Source organism: Schistocerca serialis, chromosome 1, assembly GCF_023864345.2.
Source record: "Schistocerca serialis cubense isolate TAMUIC-IGC-003099 chromosome 1, iqSchSeri2.2, whole genome shotgun sequence".
NCBI classification, from domain to species: domain Eukaryota; kingdom Metazoa; phylum Arthropoda; class Insecta; order Orthoptera; family Acrididae; genus Schistocerca; species Schistocerca serialis.
Genome location: NC_064638.1, coordinates 830,910,552 through 830,937,188, shown reverse-complemented (window position 1 = coordinate 830,937,188; position 26,637 = coordinate 830,910,552). Strand labels below are relative to the sequence as shown.

The 26,637-nt window shown below is 41.0% G+C and overlaps 1 protein-coding gene across 1 annotated transcript in view; it reads right to left on the bottom strand.

The window, feature by feature from the left end:
* Positions 1-7,298: 7,298 nt before the first annotated feature.
* Positions 7,299-26,637, bottom strand: part of LOC126437942 (proclotting enzyme) — a 155,604-nt gene continuing 136,265 nt past the window's right edge. Inside the window, exons 9-10 of the mRNA XM_050090486.1 lie at positions 18,904-19,043; positions 7,299-7,457 (exon numbers count right to left, since the gene is read on the bottom strand). Coding sequence (XP_049946443.1) covers positions 7,299-7,457; positions 18,904-19,043 — 299 coding nt within the window. The remainder of the gene's footprint in view (positions 7,458-18,903; positions 19,044-26,637) is intronic.

Sequence of the window (26,637 nt, the reverse complement as noted above, 5' to 3'; positions counted from 1 at the left end):
GACTTCCATGGTACTAGAGGGGACTGTAGAGGGCAAAAACTGTAGAGGAAGACAGAGATTGGAATACGTCAAGCAAATAATTGAGGACGTAGGTTGCAAGTGCTACTCTGAGATGAAGAGGTTAGCACAGGAAAGGAATTCGTAGCGGGCCGAATCAAACCAGTCAGTAGACTGATGACCAAAAAAAAAAATCTGGTTCTTGGTTCACGCCAGATGAAAACCCGGCAAAAATCACTGTTCAGACTATATCTGGACTCGTTCGTGTACATAAACTGGAACCTCTGCTCCAGTGACCAAGTACATCAGGCTTTACGGGCTCTCCTGTGACCAGGGGTCAGTGGAATGCACCTTGCACGTCTTTGTTCAGTCGTCTGTAGACTGTGTGTCTGGAGACAACTGTTTCAGTGTCTGTGGTAAGGTCCCGAGCAAGGCTACCTGCAGTACTCCATGGCCGTCGGCGGGCGCTGATGGTGAGACATCGGTCTTCTTGTGATGTTGTACACTGTCGACTTCCCGTACTGTACCGCCGGGACACGTTTCCCGTCTGCTGGAATCGTTGCCATAATTTTGAAATGACACTTTGCGGCACACGGAGGGCCCGTGCTACGACTGCTGTGTTTGACCAGCCTCCAGTCGCCCTTGTATTCTACCCCTCATAACATCATCAATGTGTTTTCATTGAGCCATTTTTAACACGCAGTCGCCATTAGCACGTCTGGAAACGTCTGCACACTTACTCGCTGCACCGTACTCTGACATGCACCAACACAGCTCTGCGTATGTGGACTGCTGCCAGCGCCACCGTGCGACGACCGCAGGTCAAATGCACCGCATGGTCATACCCAGAGATGATTTAAAACCGCAAACCGCCCAACAGAGCGTTGTTTCACCATGTATCAGCATTATCCTTAATTTATGAGCATGAGTGTAGAAGGCACAACGAATCTACATAAGATTGCATCTATCCTTGGGGACCATGTTCTCTCCTACATGCCGGATGACGCATCTACCTGCAGGACAATGCAACGCGTCATACAGTTCGCTGTGTGCGTTCGTGGTTCGAAGAGCACCAGAGTAAGTAACCGTACTCCCCTGGCAACCAGTCTTCCCGGATTTAAACCCAATCGAGAATGTCTGGACCACCCCGATCGGGCTGTACGCGCCATGGATCCTCAGCTGAGAAACCTAGCGCAGCTGGCCACGGCAGTGGAGTCAGCGTGGCTGCACATCTCTGTCGGTACCTTACAGGACTTCACTCACTTTTCCTGAACTTTTCGCAGCGGTCCACGCAGCTAAAGGTGGTTGAAATTCAAATGGCTCTGACCACTAGGGGAGACTTAACTTCTGAGGTCATCAGTCCACTAGAACTTAGAACTACTTAAACCTAATTAACCTAAGGACATCACACACATCCATGCCCGAGGCAGGATTCGAACCTGCGACCGTAGCGGTCACGCGGTTCCAGACACTCCGGCCAGCTAAAGGTGGTTATTCAGGCTTCTGACATGTGGTCACATTAACGTGACTGGACAGCGCATAATCATTTTACGAGGTATGCTGTTATGAATAGTTAACTTCACACTGTACCACACCATCTGTCCCAAGGGATTAACGAACAGGAGCAGTTATAAGGACGACTTCTACTCTTCGTGTCATACATTTTGGGTAACTTACCGACTGATTTCAGGCCTACGTTCGTCAATTCTAATGGAAAAAACTTACTGCGCTTTCAAAGGCAAGCGTGCACCAGGCATGGTTGTCTCGACTCGGTTGTCTCGTAATTCCTCCCCTGTCAATTTATGTGAATCTGCAAGGGGTTATCAACGTGTATTCTCCAAATGGAAAAATGGAATCTTACACGTGCCGTGACTGTGATTATGGCATGCGGGAATCCTTACTTTCCCATTCTTTTTGCATTCAGAATGTAGACACGAGTCGTTTTTTCACTCTGGCCTTTCTAAGACGTTTATGTGTTTGTCTACGTATAGCGTCCTTCGTTAATTCTGCTACGGCGATAGAGCTGTCATTAAAATCGACTTCGCTGTAGAAGCCAGTCGTCATTCAAAGCACTCTGATACGACCGTACTTTATTATCTTTTAGTGTATGCTGGACCTGTCGGTGCAGACGCCATCAATCAAAATAGTACTATGTCTCTTCTCAATATCGACCGCATTTTCTTTGTCTTTGGATTTTCACTGGTACGTCCAATGCCTTGTTAGACTAAAGAGAACGGAATGCTCCCAGAAAGCAGCAGATGAAATATATGTCGCTCTGTCCATTCATCATTATCTTATTTATTAAGTTTTAAACTAATCATCACCGAAAAATTCATTTTATATTTTTCCTTTTCCTTTGTCTACATCTTAGGCATCCTTAGTTATCGCTGTGGTCATCATGTTCTCGTTTTCTTACACCTTCTACACCATCTGAACGTGCTGGCAATGTAAAGAGCAAAAGAAGTTACTTTCCACCTTTTAAGCTTTGCAATTTACAGTTCAAGAGGACGTTCGGGTATTCATGCCATAAGCTACATAGTTCTAAAAAGGTTAACATACACTGAGGCGACAAAAGTCATGGATTAGGGACATGCGTATATACACATCGCGGTAGTACCGCGTACACAACGTCTAAAAGAATAGTGCATTGGCAGAGCTGTCGTTTGTACTCACAAGGGAAATTGAACGGTCCATGCTGAAGATGTGTCACACCGAGCTAGGTCAAGATTTTACGTGTCGAGGTTATGTGACCATGGTGTTGGTCTGCGGAGCGGGCGAGCAGAGTTCAAATTTCGCTCGTACCCCTGTCTCTTTTTTCTCAAAATTATGAATTTTCCGTCTGGTCATTGACTTGTCTGTTTTCCTATAGTCTTTGCAGCTGTCACGCTATACGTTGGTTAAAGGATATGAATCATGTGGTAAGAAGATATTACCGTCGCAACTAAAAGAGATGAGTAGTGAGAGCAGGCGAGATGGTGCATTGACCTCTCACAGAAATGAAAACAAGAAATGAATTCAAGCGTCAAAACGTCCAAAACGGAACACAACAGTCATAACTCGAGATATTTGTGTAGAACAGAGAAGAGGTACGTACGTCTGGAGGTCCCTTCCTTACACCTCACTGTTACAAACGGGCGTTACACCACGACACAGACTCACATTTGAATATAACTAACAGACACGTCAATTACCGGACGATCAGTTCATAATTTTGTGAAAAAGAAATTTGTGGCACTAGCGAGATTTAAGCACAGATCTCCCCTTTCGCAGTCCAACGGCATAACCACACCTCCGTAACGCCATGGCTACGCAAATATGCTCTATGCTCCACGTCTTGAGCTTGGACCATTCACTGTTTCCATGTTGCTTCTTTTGTCACAGTTCAGTACACCTTCTTCCCGTTTTCGTGCTCGATCTGTGTTCAGTTTTTGGCGGGCTGTCCACTGGGCCATCTTGCGGCTAAATCTGAAGGAGTGCGACGGGGAGTTTCCCTTGTCAGGTGATTCATGTGAAAGGGTTTCCGATGTGATTATGTCCTCAAGGCGGGAATTGACAGACTTTGAACGCGGAACGGTAGTTGGAGCTTGACGCAGAGGACATTCCATTTCAGTAATCGATTGGGAATTCAATAATCCGAGATTCACAGCGTCAAGACAGTGACGAGAACACCAAATTTCTGCTATTATCTCTCACAACAGACAACGCAGTGGCCGACGACCTTCACTTAACGACAGAGAGCAGCAGCGTTTGCGTAAAATTGTCAGTGCTAACAGCCAAGAAACACTGCATGAATAACCGATGTACAACGAAACTATCTGTTAGGACAGTGCGGCAAAATTGGGCGTTAATGGGCTATAGCAACAGACGAGCGACGCGAGTGCTTTTGCTAACAGCACAACTACACCTGCAGCGCCTCTCCTGGACTCATGACTATATCGGTTGGAAAACCGTGGATTGGTCAGATGAGTTCCGACTGAACTGACGGTAGGATTCGAATGTGGCGCAGACTCCACGGAGCCAGGGACGCAAGTTCTCAAAAGACACTGTGCAAGCTGGTTTTAAATTCAGAACTTCCAAAAACCACTCTGATGCCGTGACACTCGAAGGGCGATTAGGCGGAGCAAAGGGTGACGCAGGCAGTCGCTGACAATTCATCGACAATGTGTCTACACTTTCAGTCGATCCGTTCGTTGACGAGAATGTAGTCTACTATCAAACAGGGACTGGTTTAAAGAAACTGGCATACCCAGTGCCCACTTACCGCTTCCACTAGATTTGGAGTCGCAGGAATGCCCAATACTCAGCTCATCCTTTGGCGTTTATCTATAAAGAAGAAAACCTTTTGGCATTACTAGCACATCACCTATTTTTCAGCAATATCAAATGATGAGGCAGGTATGAACTTTTTGTTACTATTTACACAACATTGTCATAATGGCTGCCATCACGAAAAGGCATATCAATGACTTGCAGGTGCTGCTTTCAAGTGGTTCCATAATGGTGTGAGCTGTGTTTGCATGGGATGAACTGGGTCCTCTGGTCCATCCCAAGAGACCATTGACTGGAAATGGTTATGTTCGCCTACCTGGAGACTATTTGCAGCCGTTCATGGAATTCATGCTCTCAAACAACGATGGAATTTTTATGGATGACAGTACGCCATGTCACCGGGCCACAACTGTTCGCAATTGGTTTGAAGAACATTCTGAACATTTATAGCGAATGATTTGACCACCCGGATCGCCCAACATGAATCGCATCGAATATTAACGGGGCATAATGGAGAGGTCAGTCCGTGAAGAAAATCCTGCACGGGCAACGCTTTTGCGAATATGGACGACTAAAGAGGCAGCATGGCTCAGTATTTCTGCAGGGGACTTCTAACGAAGTGTTGAGTCTACGTCACGTCGATTTGCCGCCCTGCGCCGGGCAAAAGGCGATCCGACAAGATATTAGGAGGTATGCCATGTCATTTGTCGCTTCAGGGTATAGCCGATATTTCATATTTTAAAGCACCTTAATCCCCTGAAAGTAATGTGTCGGCTAAGATGTCTTCAATGTGTATTACCGAGCTAGCCACCCGAGATATATTGTATAAGTTCGGCCTTTACCGCAAAATGAACTTTTTGATATAATATGATGTCCTTCTATGATCGCCCCGCAGTGAAATAATAGTTCAGTAATACCAAGAACGAATATTAAAGACCATGACTTAAGTTTCTGAGGTTTATAAAATAGTAATATAGAGAAAAACGAATTTTTGTTATCAGACTGAATAGTGGAAGACACAAAAAAAAGTAAATTGGCCCTCACCATAAATGATGTTTCGAGCAGCCCCACTATTTTACTAACTGCGTTACTATTGGAGGTGGTATGCCTTCGGCGTCCTCTGAACCGAGAAACGGTTTACACAGTCAGTTCTTGGGACCACTACGTTTGAAGTGGAACTTGAATCACAGTGCAACTTTGGTGTTTCACGTAATGAAAGCGTTTAGAGAAGTGAAAACTTGATAAAATTACTGAAAGTACATTTACAAGCCACGTAAGGTCCAATTCTCCCAAATTAGAATTAGAAATCTGATAACATTTTGTTAGGTAAAAATTAAAAATTTTAACAATGGCTACCGGCAGGGCATAAGATAGACATTGCGTGTAGGACATCAATATGTGCTATTTCAACTGTTGTTTAATTTATTCCAGTAACAGTGCCAGATTCGCTGTTGAGCTGTATGACAGAATTTATTTTGATGTTCGAGTCGTCTACAGCAGATTTCAAGTTTATATAGTCTCGTTATCGGGTGCCAAATGTGCTTGCCAAATGGAGTGCCACACATTCCACGGCCGTTTTTCCAGGACAGGAGGACACCACGAGGAAATGAGCCAAAGCGTCGAGTAAAGGGTGCCGGACGCCTCAGACGTAACATCTATCAGTAGCAGGAAAAAATGAAATCTTTAGGCATATTTGTTACCTAACGATGGGACGCTATGATCCTAAAATCGATTGTAAACGAAATGAACAACAAAACACATTGCATCGTCCTGCTGTATGGAGAAATTGGCACAGTTACGGGAATAAAACAAAGCATATTATCCACAATATTTGTTGATAATCATTTTGTCAGGCCAAAGTAATTCATGTAAGAGCGATGACAGTAGACACCAATGAAAAATAAAATGTATTCAGAACGTTTTGTCCATTTTCTTGAGAATAGAAATTCCTGAATATGAAACTATTATGTTATACAACACAAAGATGTCGAGACGAATATCATTTTATAGAAAAAAAAACATGATAGTTATAACAAAACATGGACTGATGGCAACCCTACAATCGACAGCTTTTAACAAATCTCCCACTTTCAGTGATCTCGGCCATCATCAAATATAAAAAGATTAGATTCTTTGAACAGATACGTTTCTATAGCTTGAGGCACAGTTCCACCAAGGAATGCTAAATAGTTTTCTAGTTATTCTTAAGTACACCATGTTGATGTCATAATGTGCACAAGAATAGTAGTAGTTTATAATATAAATATTTATTACATACATTATTTACAGGTCATATTTAACATATTTAAATAACTGTTTGACGATGAAATGCAGAAGTCATTCTTAAGAGTACTTTTGAAATAAACATTGATATTGATTTATGTTTGAAATACTGTTCTGACAGTATCACTTGAGGTATTAATTCTAACTCAGTAATATGTTAAACTGATTCTTACATTCGAAGAAATGTGTTGTATAAAAATTCAACTTCTTACAATGGCTTTACTTGATTCGTCATAGAAACACGGTAAATAGAAAGTCTGCTGACTCACCACATTTCCGTTCGCAGAACACACATGAGTATAGGGAAATATATCACAGTTTTATCGTTATATAAGAATACTACGAGTATGTAACAACAAATACCATGACTATGCGGTAATTGCCAAGTGCAGAAAAAGATCCTTAGCTAATAGACAACGCGATAACAAGAGTGTTGTCAATTTGGTGCGTCGTGGTACTGTATTATACAGATTTACACAGCACGTCTCACCATCAGCAAGCTAATTCGTAAAGGAGTGAATTTTCCGACATAAGAAATGAGAAGAACATAAACTGTCTGAAATGAAACTGTCTCGTGAGCTGTCTTTATATGATCTATTTCTAGTATTAAACGCAAATGCGGACTCGTCGATGAGCAATTTCACGTGAGAACAGAAAGTCCGTCTCAACCCACAGGAAGCACCCCCCCGCGCCGTGTGTCCACCATGACGCGAGGACATCTGGGCTCATTCGGCAGCATGCCGCCTCTGTCATTCGTTCATGTTCTCCTTTATCCAGTCGAGGTAGTGAGTGACCCTGGTGTAGACGCCGGGGTAGCCGGGCTCCCCACATTTGTTACCGAAGGAGACGATGCCGATCTGGATCCAGTGCGCGTCTTGCTCCAGCATCAGAGGGCCGCCGGAATCACCCTGAAACAGAAAATGCGCCACTTCAGAAAAAGAAGTTTCTGATCTGCTTCTATACGGCATAACTGCAAGTTAATAATCTCAGTAAGATATTTTTCTCGCTCGTATTTCATAAACATACTGTGTGGTGACAATAGGTAGCCAATATTTTAATGTTGTTCCTTAAGAGCTATCTCAGATGAGATTAATTGAGAAGTACTAACTATTGCAGAAGAATATGTATAACAATATTGAACTAAACTCAATGGTAAAAAGACAAGGGCTAGTAGAAATCCTTGGGTAACAGAATAAATATTGAATTTAATTGATGAAAGGAGAAAATATAAAAATGCAGTAAATGAAGTAGGCAAAAAGGAATACAAACGTCTCAAAAATGAGATCGACAGGAAGTGCAAAATGGCTGAGCAGGGATGACTAGAGGACAAATGTAAGGATGTAGAGGCTTATCTCACTAGGGGTAAGATAGATACTGCCTACAGGAAAATTAAAGGGGTCTTTGGAGAAAAGAGATCCACTTGTATGAATATCAAGAGCTCAGATGGAAACCCAGTTATAAGCAAAGAAGAGAAAACAGAAAGGTGGAAGGAGTACATAGAGGGTCTATACAAGGGCAATGTACTTGAGGACAATAGTATGGAAATGGAAGAGGATGTAGATGAAGATGAAATGGGAGATATGATACTGCTTGAAGAGTTTGACAGAGCACTGAAAGATCTGAGTCGAAACAAAGCTCCGGGAGTAGACAACATTCCATTAGAACTACTGACAGCCTTGGGAGAGCCAGTCCTGGCAAAACTCTACCATCTGATGAGCAAGATGTGTGAGAAGGGCGAACTACCCTCAGACTTCAAGAAGAATATAATAATTCCAATCCCAAAGAAAGCAGATGTTGACAGATGTGAAAATTACCGAACTATCAGTTTAATAAGTCACGGCTGCAAAATACTAACACGAATTCTTTACAGAAGAATGGAAAAACTAGTAGAAGCCGACCTCGGGGAAGATCAGTTGGGATTTCATAGAAATATCGGAACACGTGAGGCAATACTGACCCTACGACTTATCTTAGAAGCTAGATTAAGGAAAGGCAAACCTACTTTTCTAGCATTTGTAGACTTAGAGAAAGCTTTTGACAATGTTGACTAGAATACTCTCTTTGAAATTCTGAAGGTGGCAGGGGTAAAATACAGGGAGCGAAAAGCTATTTACAATTTTTACAGAAACCAGATGGCAGTTATAAGAGACGAGGGACATCAAAGGGGACCAGTGGTTGGGAAGGGAATGAGACAGGGTTGTAGCCTCTCCCCGATGTTGTTCAATCTCTATATTGAGCAAGCAGTGAAGGAAACAAAAGAAAAATTCGGAGTAGGTGTTAAAATCCATGGAGAAGAAATAAAAACTTTGAGGTTCGCCGATGACATTGAAATTCTGTCAGAGACAGCAAAGGACTTGGAAAAGCAGTTGAACGGAATGGATAGTGTCTTGAAAAGAGGATATAAAATGAACATCAATAAAAGCAAAACGAGGATAATGGAATGTAGTCGAATTAAGTCGGGTGATGCTGAGGGAATTAGATTAGGAAATGATACACTTAAAGTAGTAAAGGAGTTTTGCTATTTGGGGAGCAAAATAATTGATGATGGTCGAAGTAGAGAGGATATAAAATGTAGACTGGCAATAGCAAGGAAAGCATTTCTGAAGAAGAGAAATTTGTTAACATCGAGTATAGGTTTAAGTGTCAGGAAGTCGTTTCTGAAAATATTTGTATGGAGTGTAGCCTTGTATGGAAGTGAAACATGGACTATAAATAGTTTGGACAAGAAGAGAATATAAGCTTTCGAAATGTGGTGCTACAGAAGAATGCTGAAGATTAGATGGGTAGATCACATAACTAATGAGGAAGTATTGAATAGGATTGGGGAGAAGTTTGTGGCACAACTTGACTAGAAGAAGGGATCGGTTGGTAGGACATGTTCTGAGGCATCAAGGGATCACCAGTTTAGTATTGGAGGGCAGCGTGGAGGGTAAAAATTGTAGAGGGAGACCAAGAGATGAATACCCTAAGCAGATTCAGAAGGATGTAGGTTGCAGTAGGTACTGGGAGATGAAGCAGCTTGCACAGGATAGAGTAGCGTGGAGAGCTGCATCAAATCAGTCTCTGGCCTGAAGACCACAACAACAACAACCTCAATGAATAAGTTTTTGGCAGTATTTACTGGAATACAATTCTTGAAACTGTGTAGCTATTAAGGTAAAAAGTGAAAGGCTGAAGACAACCTGTAGACAGATACAAATGAAACACATTCGAAGAACCTGAAAGTGAGGCTGTAAGAGAGAAAGTTGAAAAAATGGAGTGCAGCCTATATCCTATGCTACTCAGTCTATAAACTGAGTATGCAGTATAGGAAACCAAGGAGAAATCTGTAAATACAATTAAATTTTATAGAAAAGAAATAAAAACTCGAGATTCGACGATGACAATATAATTCTGACGTAAGGGAGAAAGGGGTTGGAAGACACGTCGAATGGAGTAGATAGTCTCTTGAAAAGAGTTTATACGATGAATACAAGGAAAAGTAAAACAAGGTAACGTAGTGTAATCGAATTAAATCAGGTGGTGCTACGATAATTGGATTGGGAAACGAGATAATGAAAGCAGAAGACACACTTTGATGCCTGGGAAGCAAAACAGCTAACGATGATGGAATTATAGAGTGTCTAATGCAAAACGGCAATAAAATGGACAGCTTTCTTCAAAAATGGGTTATGTTAGCATCGTATGTAAATGTGTTACGAAGTCCTTTTTGAAAGTAATCATTGGAGCGTAGCCTTATATGGACGCGAAATGTGGAACTTCAACAATAGAAGCTTTTGAAATTTGTTACTACAGAAGAAAGTTAAGACTAGATGGATAAATCTAGTAACTAAAGAAGAGGAACTGAACTGAATCGGGGAAGAAGCTTTATGAAACAATTTATGAAATAACTGGATAAGTTGAGAGAACGTGTCACGAGATATCATAGAACAGTTAACTTGACAATAGAAGGAAGAGAGTGAGAGAGAGAGAGAGGGGGGGGGGGGGGGGGGAGAGTGAAGGAGGGAGGGAGAGGAGTAAAATTTGTAAGAGGACACCAATGTCTGAATAAGATAGGCACGCTGGAACGCATGTAGAGTGCAGCAGCTGTGCACATATAAAAAATCTTACACAGGATAGATCAGCGTGGAGAGTTGCTTCAAACCAGTCATCGAACGCATGAGTAGTACAAAAACACAAGTAATCTACTATCTGCACTTGGCAATGTGCAGTCCTCGTTACTTCATTTTGCTTATTGAACCATATGTAAATCAATATTCTGAAAAAGCTGTAAAATCAGACTTTGTATTTCTCAAGCAAACCGTCTAGCATTGATTGTGAGAATTTATTGAGCTGTCTAGTCAGAGCAACTGAACCTTTGGTGTTCTCGACGTTGCAGAAGGCTGTATGATGTGACTAGGATTAAATACTTCTTTACTTGGTTCGCTCCCATTCCGTGTGGAGTATCTTTCACTGCACTGATTGTATGTTGCTGGCAAGTGGAAACGATGGGCCGGCTGGGATTCGAGTCGCGGTTGCTACATTCGATGGCAGTGCATTGCGCCGCCCAAGCACGCTTCGAGGACCGACTCAGAACTTCAGCTCGTCTCGGGCCTTATACCACCATATCCATCTCTCAGAGGTGCTAGACCGGCAATACAGTGGGAAAACCTCTACTGGCTTTAGAAGCGAAGAGGAAGATTCTGTAACATGTTAAAACTTTAAGTCTGTCGTGCGAGAGGCCGATATCGAGGTTCTACACGCTGCCTGGCTCACAATTTTAGTAATCACATACAATCATGCCTTTATTTGATAGCTGTAATGCGCATATCTTACGTGCATCTGCTTTCGTTTTTGACAAACTTGAGTAATATTCTGAAAGATCGTGAGACGACAGTCCGTCTATCGTTAGAGGAAGAGGTTATTGGACTAAGTTGCTGTTGATAGACTTTTAGTTTGTTCGAAGAGGGCACTAGCAGTGGCAACTAACATTTGACTTTGGGAGAATTGGCTCAGTGGAGTAGTCATGGAGAGGCAGTGCCGACCACAGGATCTCATGGAAACCGTCCAGTAGTCGAATCACATATGAAGGGCTTATTTCAGTAGTGGTACAAGTCCATTTTTGTTCATTTTCAGATACAGACTCCTAAAGTTAAATGAGCGCTGAAAAATCTGCAGCTGAGATACCAGAAATATTCAAGCATATGGCTTCTTGCTAGAGATGAACCTTTCTTTCTGTTTGTTTGGATCATTAATTTCAGAAGCATTATAGGAAGAAAAGTGGAGGTAATGAACTTGTACAACTATTGAAATAAGCCCTTCATATAGCAGGAGTCAGACGAGGAGTTACTTGTCAACAGATATTCGTAGAGGAATGACTCTGACCGATGAATATAAGCCTGCAAAGAAGGCTGACGATCTGCTGAAGTTGAAAGCAGCTAACTCTATGACCAGGATATTGCTCATCATCAGCTCTTGTGCTATACTTTAGATATTTTCCAGTATATGCATTCATTATAGTGTCAGAGGGGACAGTACACTCTCTGAAAAAAAAGTGAAGCAAACAAAAGTGGAGGCAAAAACTAAACGAAAATTCACGGACTGCGAGGGTTATTTCAGTGATTTAAAAAGAACTTGGCAGTATGAGGCCACTTATCTGAATGATGTTGCACCCCGTCTGACATATATGCATGCACTGATTCGGTTGGGAAATGAATTATGAAGCCATTGTATCACTTCTGAGGTAAGTTAGCCCACAGCTGTTGTAATTAATCCTTGATGATCTGGATACTGACATTGGGACTGAGTTGGTTCCACACACGTTCTATCTGGGACAGATCTGGGTATCTTGCTGGCCACTGGAATACGTAAACGTCATACAGACAGTTCGTAGAGAAATATGCCAAATGTGCACAAGCATTTTCCAGTTAAAAATGATATCGCGATACTGTCGTAAGAGAGGTAGCACGTAAGGACTCAGGATGTCCGTGACATACTGAACAGTCATCAGAGTTCCGGAAATGACTACCAGCCATGACCTGAAGTCTTACCAGATGGCTCCCACACCATTACGCCAGGAGTAACACCGCTGTGCCTCTCTGAAACATTGGAAGAATAGGGCCTCTCGCCATGCCGCCGCCATACATGCCGATGTTGGTCATCCGGGGTACTACCCAACCGCGTTTCATCGCTGAGTACAGTGCGACGACATACATCAGCAGTCGATATTTCCCGGTAACGATATCACTCCAACATGGACAACAGCCTACGCTGAGGATGGTTATTCCCTATTCCAGCTGCTGCTAGTCTCTGACCAATGATGCGGGAAGACACAAGGAATCCCTTACTTGTTCTCGGATGCAGGCGCAGATGTGAAGGGGTTATGGTGTGCTTGGTGCACAGTTCGGCAATCTTCCCTTGCAGTGGTCAGATGTGGGCGATGAGGACCCTGATTTGTATGCCTGCCCTCATGTCCACATGCAGCCACACATCGGGCCATTGTCACATTCGAATACCTCACAATTCCGATCAGATCAGCCGGCCAAATGAAGGGCCACAATGAGACCCCTTCACACACTGTTAGGTTCTGGTAAAGGTGCCTCATACGAGTACTCAGCATCTCCGTGTCCTTCATAGCGACCACTCAACATCCGATACTATTCAGGCTCCGTATATACCTACCAGGCCGAGTAACAACACTAAAATCGAACAACACTAATGTACTCCGGTGGCCGTTGAGTCTGTCACGGAGAACTGTAGTACCGCCGATGATGTGTACGTGTGCGAACTTACATTGACGTCCGATCACATCTTCTTGGTGCTCTACTTGTTTTTGTCAAGCAGAGTATTTCGGAGCACGTCAGTCAAAGCACAAAGGATATTTTGTTTTAGTTTCTAAGTCACAATACATTTATTCGTTAGCGAAATTCGTCATAAATAATCCACCAGATTTTGAGAAGAACCGTCAAGTCCATACCTACAACACTGGGGGGGAAAAATGACCTTCATTAACCATTATTATAGCTGTTTGTGGCCCAGAAAGGAATTCGATATGCAGCAACAAAATGTTTTGACTATTTTGCCAATAACATGTCTGACAGGTAGCTAAGCAAGCTTTAAATCAAAGTTAAAATCTTTACTCCTAGACTATTCTTTCTATTCCATTGACGAATTTCTACCTAAAAATTGATAGCCAGTAAAAGAAAATTTATTTTTAATTGTACATGTATGAGTAGGACTAACAAAATTATATGTTCATTAATCTTAACATTAGTCATGTCTACATAGCCTGTAAACTAACTCATTCCACATCATTTCGATAAAAGACGCGTTCAAATGATCTGGGGGATATGTAACTTGCTAACTCGCTAAAATATTGTTATCTGGCACATACAGGGTGATTCCGTGATGAGGTTATAAACTTTCAGGGATGATGAAGAAAGGAAAATGTACCAATTTCAGTTACAGTAGGAGGTAGAATGGATCAAAACAAGAAAAAGTCTGTAATAGATAGGCTCTAAAGTGCATCTTTGCTGCTTTGAAACGCTTCTCTTCTACTGGACAAGTGCTAGTAGCTCTCAAGGTAAACATTTTAGAGCCCATGTTTTCCATACAAATTTTTCTTGTTTTGGTCCATACTACCTCCCAAAATACAAAAAGCAAAAGCTTGCAGTAAAAGAATTTCACTGTCAGACATATCATAACGATTTCCGCTTATAACTTTCGATTCGACCGCTTCCAGACCGGGACCCCTTATCACGGATTGATACAGTTACACCTCTCCATCATCTCTAGAAGTGTGTAACCTCATCACGAAATCACCCAGTATATAGTATATAATGAACTATTTCGTAGATGTTACTGTTTAATGACCTGACACCTCAAGCACTGACATAGCACTATATCTATCTCACTATCTCTTGTTTCAAAGAAAGAACTCCATCAATCCAATTGATAGCAAACACAACCCATCGTTCGCAGTGCTGTCCCACACTCAGTAGAATGCATCTTCTAAAGGCTTCCACAACACTTAACCTCTTATTTTCAACCCATGTTAAATGTTCGTTTTCTTGGCAGTCTCTCACTGTCTGCAAAAATCCCTTGGACCCATTTGGCTGTAATTGTCGTTAATCTGCTTTACAAAATCAATGAATGTTACGATATTGCAGTTTTAACAAGGAGTCACAACTGCTACCTGACCCACCCATCACGACCGAGTTTCCCCAACCGTTCCAGATAAAACATGAGATACATAGTTAGTTAGTGTTAAGTTCCATGGATTATTTGCACCATAAATCGTAAATAATGATGTGGATTTTATATTCATATCACAAATTAACAAATTATTTTGTAAATATGGCTACAGGGCGGTCATTCGCAAGGGGTTTTCTTACAGACGGATGTGAGTTAGTAATTCCTACCTCCACCTTTTACACATGACAGTAATAAAAATTCTTTTACGGAATAGTAGGAGTTCTAAAGGAGTAACTTTATAAGATTGTTTTCAAATTTTAATTTCCTGTCTGCCATTTGGGCAAGTATCAAAAATTTTTGTTTCAGCATTGTACACCCCTTTTTGTGCTAAGCCTTAATGTGGAGTAAGGAATGTCATTTTTCCTTTTGCTATTGTAATTATGTACATCGTTGTTCCTTTTGAGCTGTAGTGGCTTACTTACATCAAACTTCATGAAGGAATAAATATACTGTAAAGGAGTAGTCAGAATGCAAAACTCCTTAAACAGATGCGTACAAGAAGATCGTGAGAGGGAACCACGCAATATTCTTACAGCACGTTTTGGAGCAATTGCAGTTTTCTTTCTTAAAGATGAGTCACTCCATTGCATCACTCCAGATGACGTTACTGAATGAAAATATGCAAAAGACGTCAACGTACTGATTTGTCAGATTTGCGATGATTCCAAGTGCAAATGTAGCTGACTTAAGTTGTTTTAGAAGTTCCAAAATGTGTTTTTTCCAGTCTAAATTCTCATCGACACAGACATCTAAGAATTATGAAGTTCCTCCCTATTTATTACTTCTTCACCATGTGTTACACTTATCCCTGGTGTAGTGGATCTAGATGTGGAGAGCTGAATACGTTGTCTTTTTTAAAACTGAGAGTGAGATTATTTGCAGAAAAGCAGTCGATGTTACTTTTAAGAATATTATTTATCATTTCCTCTGTTGGTATTTGTATGTTTGAATTCATTACAGTACTACTGCCGTCCGTAAAAGAACTTATTCTACTTCCTGTATATGAGACAGAAGATCGTCAACATTTGCAATGAACAATAACAGACCTAAGACTGAGTCTTGAAGAACCACACGCTTTATTTCTCCCCCAATCATAATAATCTCACCTGACCGCAATGATTGAATTACTTTGTTGAATTACTAAGTACGACTTTCTGCAATGTTTTGGGTGTATATGGCACCGATCATATGGCTAGACCATAAATCCCATAAAACCTCAGTTTACCTAGGAGAATATTGTGAGTTACACAGTTAAATGCCTCAGATAGGTCGCAGAAATTACTGACCGGCCCTTTTTTGTTCCTAAATGGTTGTAAAATTTGGTGAAAGAAAGTGTAAATGACATTCTCCTTTGGGCAACCCTTCCGCCATCCGAATAGTGAATTACTGAGAATCTGATTGTTACTCAGGTGAGATACGATTCTAGAATACACCACCTTTTCAAAAAATTTGAAAATTAATGTTAGTAACGAAACAGATCGGTAGTTACTGACCTTTATCAACTTTCTTAAAGAGGGGGTTAACAACTGCATATTTCAATCTCTCTCGAAAAATGCCTTGAAGTAGTGATGCATTGCATGTTTCAGATAAGACGATGATTAGCTTGTTAGATGGGAAGAAATCGTTAGTACTCTGTTAGAAACACCATCAACTCCAGATGAGTTTTTACTTTTTGAGAGAACATATAATTTTCTTAATTTAAGAAGGAGAAGTTGGTGTTACACTCATATGACTCAATTTTGTGAGAACTACCTTTTCAACACACTGCTGTGATTTTTGGCTTGAACTGTTTGTCCATATATTTTCTCACATACTTAAGTAATGACTATTAAACATTCACTACCTGTGACTCATCATTTATAGCACATCCATTTAATTCCATCATCATTTACAGCCCTTCTATTTCATTCAATATCCTCCTGTTCTGTAGCTGGTTGTTCTGTCTCTTATTTCACTACATTTGATGTAACCGTACATTTGTTGTCAGAAATACTGATTTCTGGCATACTGTGCATATTCCTTGATTTTTCTCGACTTTTCTTACTACTTTTGAGTAGTTTTTGTAGCCTTCAACTACTGTAGGATCTCTACTTTTTCTTTCCAACAGATACATTGCCCTTTTCCTTTGACAAGATACTTTAAGTCCTCTAGTGATTCATAGTTTTGTACATGGTTGTTTAATATCCTTTCTGATTAGCTTACGCAGAAAGCTATTTTCAAATAATGATAGAAATTTATCATGGAACAGATTACATTTTGTGTCAGCATTTGGTTCATTATATATTTCATCCGAGGTCATTATTGTAAAGTATTCTTAAAAACATTTGTTCTGGAGTCATTAAGTATTCTTACTGATTTCCATCGAGAAGTAACTGAAATTCACTATCTCATTTATCCTAACTAAACGTGCATCATGATCAGGCAGAGCATTTGCTTCTGGGTAAACAGTTATTTTCTTGCTCTGACGTTCATCAGAGATCTTCTGTCTTCGTCCATCCATGTTGGAAAGCTAAATACTGAGATCAAACTGCAGGATCCAAATAGGGTTTCCAGATCATTTTTGTAGTAGAATCCTGTGGACAATCTACACTGAAATCACCACTGAGGAGTATTATTTTTGAAATGCCCTATCTTATTTATCCCAACTAAACGTGCATCGTTATCAGGCAGAGAAAGCTGCTTGCTGCTGCCTGACAGACAGCATAGTTAGGAATCCAGATTCCTCATAAACAGTTCAAAATTTATCAGTGGGGATCTACATATCGTTACAAGTTAAAGTTACCTATTTTTCAGTATTAACTTGCAAGAACAGAGTTCCATGTGCTAATCACTATACAATCTACGTGCCTCAATGTATTCTGCTTTAATATATGTAACAACTCCCGCTTTTACAATATTGGTTATACATGAGTAAGACACCAGAGTGTAATATTTTATGTTTAACATCACTAAGCCTGTGGTTGTGTGGTGCTCAATAGGCATAAGATGTCTGTCTTTTCATAGCTCTCTAATTTTTCAAAACAGTCAAGAAGAAGCTCTTCTGTCTTATTACGCAGTTCTCTAATGGTTTTATGAAATAAGGTAGTCTTACTTTTCTGTGCTTTCTTAAGCAGTTTTAGAGCTCTTCTGTTATTTTAACTTATTTCACAATGGGGTGCCTCAATCCTGACGCTGACCAGACAATCTATCTTTCCGTCTCTTATTCAGATGTAGGTCACATCTAGTACATCCCCATCTCCCAACCTTAGCAACAGGCACTGCATTCGTATGAGATTTCATTTCATATAGCAGTATTTCCTTCTGGTAGATGATGATCATTAGTTAGCCTGTGTTAATCATTATTAGTAGTTTTAAACCAATGTCTTGCACAGTAAGTCCATTTTCATAATAATTATTAATTAATATATTGAATTATTTTCTAATTTACTTGTTATTCTCTTTATTAAGTGATATAATCCATGATCTCATGGCAGTGTTTCCCCTATGTTACGTAATAAAATATAACTAAGGAAAGACTATAGTTTATCATGCATCAAAATCGAGATCATTAGACAATGATAAAAATTCGTAGGATCAGAACACGCCACACTCTGGATACAGATCACTACATTGATGTATTCGAAGTGGATGTTTAGGCTCGTCGATTCTGCATTGTTTGAAGAAATAACTACATCCTACTCAAGAAAACTTTGGAAAACCACCCTACAGTTAAACAGTCAGTAATATATGTTTACTAACTGCTGCCTCACTCGATTATTCAATACGGATTCCTCATTCGTTTGGCACTTCCTGACCACCAACTCCAGTAGTCTGACACCGCCGCTGACCAACAGTACAATGTCATTGTAGCAAACGGAGCAAGACCAGCCTCCACAACAAGAATACTACGTCTGCATCGCCGCTGAACGGTTACTTCTGTTGTAATTTACTGTATCAGCATGCACTCTACTTTTATATCTGTATTCGCATTTCGCTTAGGTTGTTTAACTTACAGTAAAGGCGACATTGAAATTTGAGTAACATACAGTTAACAGTAACTCACTAGACACTCTTCGTGCTTAGCTGCTGCTCTAACAGTTCAGAGCTAAAGAGGATGCGTGTTACGTGATGGTGTGGGCTCACCTGGCAAGCGTCCTTCCCTCCCTGGGCGTAGCCGGCGCAGATGAAGTTCTCGGTGATGTCCTGCAGGTACCGCCTGTCGCAGTCCTCATTGCGCCACACGGGGATGGACGCCTGCCTCTGAACAGTACTTTCTCTGCCACCTGCCGAGACAATATTTGCATGTTTCTAAGCTTCATTTTCTAGGCTGATTTTGATGATAAAGTGCCTGCAGTGAAATTTTATATTTCTTTTTGGAGGTTCTCATAGAAAGAACTCTTCACAAGGAATGTATTGCAAATAAATGTTCCTGACAATAAGACACAGATACACTTATATACACAGAGCAAATCGCTCCGGAAGGAAGGAAGGAAGAGAGATTAAGGTTTACCGTCTCTTTGACGATGAAATCACTGGAGATCGAGAGCAAACCTGGACTGAGCAAAGGTGAAGAAAGTATGAAAAAATTAAATTTGGAATGCTGGGTGGGGATTTGAATCTCGTTACTCCCGATTATGAGCCCATATCCTTAACCGTCTCATTAATCTCTCGCCATACTTATTAATTGTACTAAATGACCCTCTAACCACATATGTAATAGCTCTCTGAAGCAGGGTATTTTCCCAGATAGACTGAAGTATGCCATTGTTAAACAACTGCATAAAAAAGGGGATACGTCTGATGTCAACAACTACCGCCCAATCTCTCTTCTGACTGCCTTATCCAAAATTCTTGAAAATGTAATGTATTGTACAGTAGCTTCACAAGTTCGTAAAAATAAAGTTTTAACAAAATGTCAGTTTCGTTTCCAGAAAGGTTTTTCAACGGAAAATGCTATATATACTTTCACTAATGAAATATTAAATGCTCTGAGTAACCGGAAGTCACCCGGTGGGATTGTTTGTGATCTCTCAAAGGCTTTTGATTGTGTAAATCGTGGAATATTTCTAGGTAAGCTCAACTATTGTGGTATAAATTGGACAGTGCCCAAATGGTTTAAATCATACCTAACTGGAAGAGTGCAGAAAGTTGAAATAAGCAGTTCACATAATATGTAAAAAACTAGTGATTTCTCAAACTGTGGAACAATCAAGAATTGGGTGCCACAAGGTTCAGTCTTGGGTCCTCTGCTGTTCTTAATATATATTGCCATTGCCATTGCCATTGCCATATATATATTGCCATTTTATATTCACGAAGATGCAAAGCTGGTACTTTTTGCCGATGATACAAGTATAGCTATCACACCCAACAGACAAGAATTAACTAATGAAATTGTAAACGATGTTTTTCAGAAAATCATTAAGTGGTTTTCTGCAAATTGGCTGTCATTAACCTTTGACAAAACACAGTATATGCAGTTCCACACAGTAAATGGAATGATACCATTAATAAATATATACTTCGATCAGAAATCGGTAGCTAAGGTAGAATATTCAAAATTTGTAGGTGTATGCATTGATGAATGGTTGAACTGGAAAAAACACACTGAAGATCTGTTGAAACGTTTGAGTTCAGCTACTTATGCTATTAGGGTCATTGCAAATTGTGGCGATATACATCTCAGTAAATTAGCTTACCACGCCTATTTTCATTCTCTGCTTTCGTATAGCATAATATTGTGAGGTAACTCATCATTGAGTAAAAGAGTGTTCATTGCACAAAAGCGTGTAATCAGAATAATTGCTGTAGCTCATCCAAGATCATCCTGCAGACCCTTATTTAAAGAGCTAGGGATCTTCACTGTAGCCTCACAATATATAAAGTAATAGAGTGTACATGGCTACAACACTAGGAGAAAGGATGATCTTAACTACTCAAGGTTAAATCTAATTTTGACTCAGAAGGGGGTAAATTATGCTGCCACAAAAGTTTTTGGTCACTTACCTAATAGCATCAACGGTCTGATAGATAGCCTTATAGCATTTAAAAGTAAATTAAAAGAATTTCTGAATGGCAACTCCTTCTACTCATTAGATGAATTTTTGGATATAGCAAGTGGGTAATTTTCCCACACCCAAAAAAAAAATTAATTAAAAATGTTAAGTGTCATGGAAAATTTTGTGTAATGTAATATCTTGTATAGAGACCTTTTATTAACCTGACTTGTTCCACATCATTACGAAGTGTCGTATTCATGATCTATGGAACAAGTTCTAATCTGATCTCTATAGGCAAGGTTCCTAGCACAAGCCCGTGTGGTGGCGCCCGATCGGGAGATATCCAATTAGAATACTTGTGGTGAACACATTTTCATCGGCAACATTTCGACGGTAGGAAAATCCAGGTTTGGACTCAAGGTTTCTTAACACCAGAAGCTGAGTTATTACCCTGGATTAAATTCCAAACGCCTCGGGGGCTCCATAGCGTGCGGAGTCTGACGCTGTTACTCTGTCGGATAATAGAGTTATACTGGAGGGGCCCCTTAGTGCTCAAGGAGTAGGCTATGAGTCGACTGCTGGTTTCACCGTCTCCCTTCTCACATCATTGACAACATAAACAAATCTTTGCACGATAGCTAAAGCTCATCACCCAATTACGCTTAAGACACAGCTCTCAAATTTCGTGAAGGAACAGTAAAATTCTACGTCCACATCTCATTCATGCTCTGCAAACCACTGTTAAATACATTGTTAGAGCTTCTGTCTAATCCAGTTTCGTATAGAGCACAGGAAGAACGACTGCTTAAAAGCCTCTGAAGATGCTGAAATTAGTTCAGTCTTTTCTTCAGGATCCCTATGGGGGCGAAGAATCTCTCCAGCTTCTTCCCTTCGCATTGGCTCTCTAAATCTTGCAAGTAATCTTTCGTCATATAAACGGCGACTGTTTTCAAGTGTTTGCCACTTCAGGTTTTTCAACATTTCTGGGGCACTCTCCCGTAGGTGAGACAAACCTGTGACCACTAGCGCTGTCCCTTTTCCTACACGTTCAGTGTCCTCTACTAACCCTATACGGCATGGGTGCCAAACTTTTGAACAATATTCTAAGGCGTGACGTACGAGTGATAGGCCAGTAGTTTCCGTAGAGTGACTGGATTTTCCCGGTTTTCTGCCAATCAATCTAAGTCTGCCGCCCTCCTTACCTGCGGCTTAATGCATGTGATCGACTCATTTAATAACCCTACAAATTGTTACACCTGAGTACTTGTACGAATCGGCTGATCTTAATTTAGATTCCTTGGTGTAATCATACGATATTTCTTTTCTCCTGTTTGTGAAGCGCAGAATGTACTGTTTCTGTGTCTTTAAAACAAAGTTGCTAATATTTGCGCCCCTCTGAAATCCAATGGAGATCTTACCGAGGATTCGTGCATCTTTTTCAGGTTGTATTTCATTATAGGTAATTGCACTAAGTGTGAAACGTATGAACTCACTATTAATAATGTCTGCCAGGTCATTAATACAAGACATAAATAACAAGGATTCCAACACACTTCCATGACGCATGCCTGAAGTTAGTTCTAATTCTGTAGACAAGTCTCAGTCCAAGGTAACATGCTACGTCATCCCTACCAAGAACTCTTCAGTCCAGTCACAGACTTTGTTTGATACCCCATTTTGCCGTCTCTTTCTTAATACTGGCTGGTTTGGTGCCGAATCAAATAGTTTCCGGAAGTCAAGAAATACTAAGTCCTCCTGCATGCCTTGATCCACGGCTTTCAGGATGTCATCTGAGAAAAGTACGAGCTGGTCGTCAATGTTTTCAGGTTCCAAGCTGGTTGGCACTAAGCAATCATAAGGTTCGAGGAACATCATTATGTCTAAACTTAGAATATCCTCTCGGATTCTACAGCTTCTACAGCAGGTGGACGTCATTGAGGTGGGCCGACAGTCGTAATAGTGTGCTAAAGCCCAACCAGACCGACAGGCTCAAAATTCACCAGCGTTTCTCCTTTACCAAAGTTCAAAAATAGTTAAGTACCTCCAGGAATGTTTTCGTCTCGGTAACACATTCTTATAATACATAGAAGGCCTATACAAGGGAGATGTACTTGAGGGCAATACTATAGAAATGGAAAAGGTCGTAAATGACGATAAGTTGGGAGATATTATACTGAGAGAAGAATTTGTCAGAACAGTGAAAGACCTAAGTCGTAACAAAATCCCTGGAGTAGACGACATGCCGTCGTAATTACTGACAGCCTTCGAACAGCCAGGCACGAAAACCTCTTCCACTTGGTGTGCAAGTTGTATGAGACAGGCGAAATACCCTCACACTGCAAGGAGAATATAAGAATTCCAATTACAAAGAAAGTGGGTGCTGACAGGTGTGAGCATTACAGAAGTACCAGTTTAATAAGTCTTGGCTGCAAAATATTAGCTTCATTCAAATGAAACCTGGTCACTGCCTTACACGTAAGGTGGAACCGCGTAACTGGGGGTATGGTGGCCACATCTGTTGATAGAGAGACTGACACGAGCGCATCATTTGATGTTGCGAGTAAGCAGGAACTGCGTGTCGAGTTCCTGGAACGGGGAACAACTATCAAAGCCCAGCGTTATCAAGGCACTTTACAGAACCTTAGCCGAGCCATCAAGTCGTAACGCCGAGACATGTTGTCCAATGGCGTTATCCTCCTGCATGATAATGCCCGCCCACACACGGCCAATGCGTGAAGACGACATTGCAGCAGTTTCGGTGGGAAACTCTGGAACATCCACCGTACAGTCCCGACGTTTCACCGTACGACTTTCATGTGTTTGGATCTCTAAAACAAGCTATTAGCGGATATCGATCCGCAACGTACGACGAAGTGTGTGACTGGGTCCAGACATGGATCCGAAAGCAGCCTACTACCTTCTTCAAGGATGGAATCGACCGGCTAGTGTTGCAACGGGATAAATGTGCCAACAGTTTTGGCGACTGTTTTTGTGTCTGTGTACGGTGTATAACTACATTTTTGAGTTAATAAAATCGTTACCGTTACTTTACCCTTGTGACTGTATTTCACTTGGACGCCCCTTCCTTATAGACGAGTGGAAAATCTGGTGGAAGCCGACCATGGCCCGAAGATCAGTTTGGATTCTGGAGAAACGTAGGAACACGCGAGACAGTACTGACCCTCCGAATTTTCTTACAAGATCGGTTAAGGAAAGCAGTTGTAGACTTAGACAAAGATTTGACAATACTGACTGGAATACTCTCTTTGAAATTCCGAAGGTAGCAGGGGTAAAATACAGGGAGCGAAAGATCATTTACAACTTATAGTCGATAGGTATGAAAGGGAAGCAGTGTTTGTGAACGGAGTGAGACAGGTTTGTAGCCCATCCCCGACATTATTCAATCTGTACACTGACCATGCAGTGATGGAAACCAAAGAAAAATTCGGAGTAGGATTCAATTTCCAGGGAGAACAAATAAAAACTTTTAGGATTGCCGATGATATTGGAATTCTTTCTGAGGCAGTAAAGGATCTTGAAGAGCAGTTGAACGGAGTGGACAGCGTCTTGAGAGGAGAATATAACATGAACATTGTTGTTGTTGTGGTCTTCAGTCCTGAGACTGGTTTGATGCAGCTCTCCATGCTACTCTATCATGTGCAAGCTCCTTCATCTCCCAGTACCTACTGCAACCTACATCCTTCTGCTTAGTGTATTCATCTCTTGGTCTCCCTCTACGATTTTTACCCTCCACGCTGCCCTCCAATGCTAAATTTGTGATCCCTTGATGCCTCAAAACATGTCCTACCAACCGATCCCTTCTTCTAGTCAAGTTGTGCCATAAACTTCTCTTCTCCCCAATCCTATTCAGTACCTCCTCATTAGTTACGTGATCTACCCATATAATCTTCAGCATTCTTCTGTAGCACTACATTTCGAAAGCTTCTATTCTCTTCTTGTCCAAACTAGTTATCGTCCATGTTTCACTTCCATACATGGCTACACTCCATACACACATGAACATTAACGAAAGCAAAACAAGTATACTGGAATGTAGTCGCATTTAATCAGGTGATGCTAACAGAATTAGATTAGGAAACGAAACACTTACAGTAGTTGATGACTTTTGCTTTTTGGGCAGATAGAAAACTGGTGATTGCCGAAGTAGAGAGGATATGAAACAAAGACCGGTAAGACCGGGGTGGCCGAGTGGTTCTAAGCGCTACAGTCTGGAACCGCGAGACCGCTCCGGTCGCAGGTTTCAATCCTGCATGTGATGTCCTTAGGTTAGTTAGGTTTAAGTAGTTCTAAGTCTAGGGGAGTGATGACCTCAGATGTTAAGTCCCATAGTGCTCAGAGCCATTTGAACCAAAGACCGGTAATGGCAAGAATAGAGTTTCTGAAGCAGAAAAATTCGTTAACGTCGAATATTTTTAAGTGTTAGGAAGCCTTTTATGAAAGTATTTGTATGGAGTGTAACCATGTGTGGAAGTGAAACATGGACGATAAACAGTTTAGACGAGAAGAAAGTAGAAGCTCTTGAAATGTGGTGTTAAAGAAGAATGCTGAATATGAGACGGGTAAAACACGTAATTAATGAGGAGGTACTGAAAAGAATTGGGGAGAGAAAACATTTGTGAGACAACGTGAACAGAAGAAGTGGTAGGCTGATAGGATACATTCTAAGGCATCAAGGGATCACTAATTTAGTAATGGAGGGAAGTGTGTATGGTAAAAGTCGTAGATAGACACCAAGAGATGAATGAATGATGATGTAGATTCAGAAGGATGTAGGTTGCAGTAGTTGTTCGGAGATGAAGAGGCTTGCACAGAATAGAGTAGCACAGAGAGCTGCATCAAACCAGTCTTCGGACTTAAGACCACACAAACAACAAACTGTTAGTAGTCGTGAAAGTAAGAGCCATACGGGGTGGTCAGAACCAGTCTGAAGAGCATGGTAATAGTATTGCAAGGTCAGCTGTGCTGAGAAATAATTTTTAACAAAAAAATTTGATACTTTGCACCGTTTCCGATTTAATTAAAATTGAAGTTAGCCAATAACGCCTATGTACGTGCAAATACAAACAGCCTGCCAGAGACACTTTCCCCCAACATGTTCATCGTTTGGTTTCATCAAACTGAATTCCACTTCCGAAAAAGGCCCATTTTCAATGGAAATAAGCATTTTAACCACTGGTAACTCATTGACCCACAGATGTCTGCGCGTTACCGCATTTTAGAGCGTGCTAGTAGTAGTAGTAGTAATTGAAGCACTAGCTCGCGCTAAAATGCGGTAATGCACAGACATCTGTGGGTCAATGTGTTACCAGTTGTTAAAATGCTTCGATTGAGGATATAAAATGTAGACTGGCAATGGCAAGGAAAGCGTATCTGAAGAAGAGAAATTAGTTAACATTGAATATAGATTCAAGTGTCAGGAAGTCGTTTCTGAAAGTATTTGTATGGAGTGTGGTCATACATGGAAGTGAAACGTGGACGATAAATGGTTTGGACAAGAAGAGAATAGAAGCTTTCGAAATGTGGTGCTACAGAAGAATGCTGAAGATTAGATGGGTAGATCACATAATTAATGAGGAGGTATGGAATAGAATTGGGGAGAAGAGAAATTTGTGGCACACCTTGACTAGAAGAAGGGATCGATTGGTAGAACATGTTCTGAGGCATCAAGGGATCACCAATTTAGTACTGGAGGGCAGTGTGGAGGGTAAAAATCGTGGAGGGAGACCAAGAGATGAATACACTAAGCAGATTCAGAAGGATGTAGGCTGCAGTAGGTACTGGGACATAAAGAAGCTTGCACAGGATAGAGTAGCATGGAAAGCTGCATCAAACCAGTCTCAGGACTGAAGACCACAAC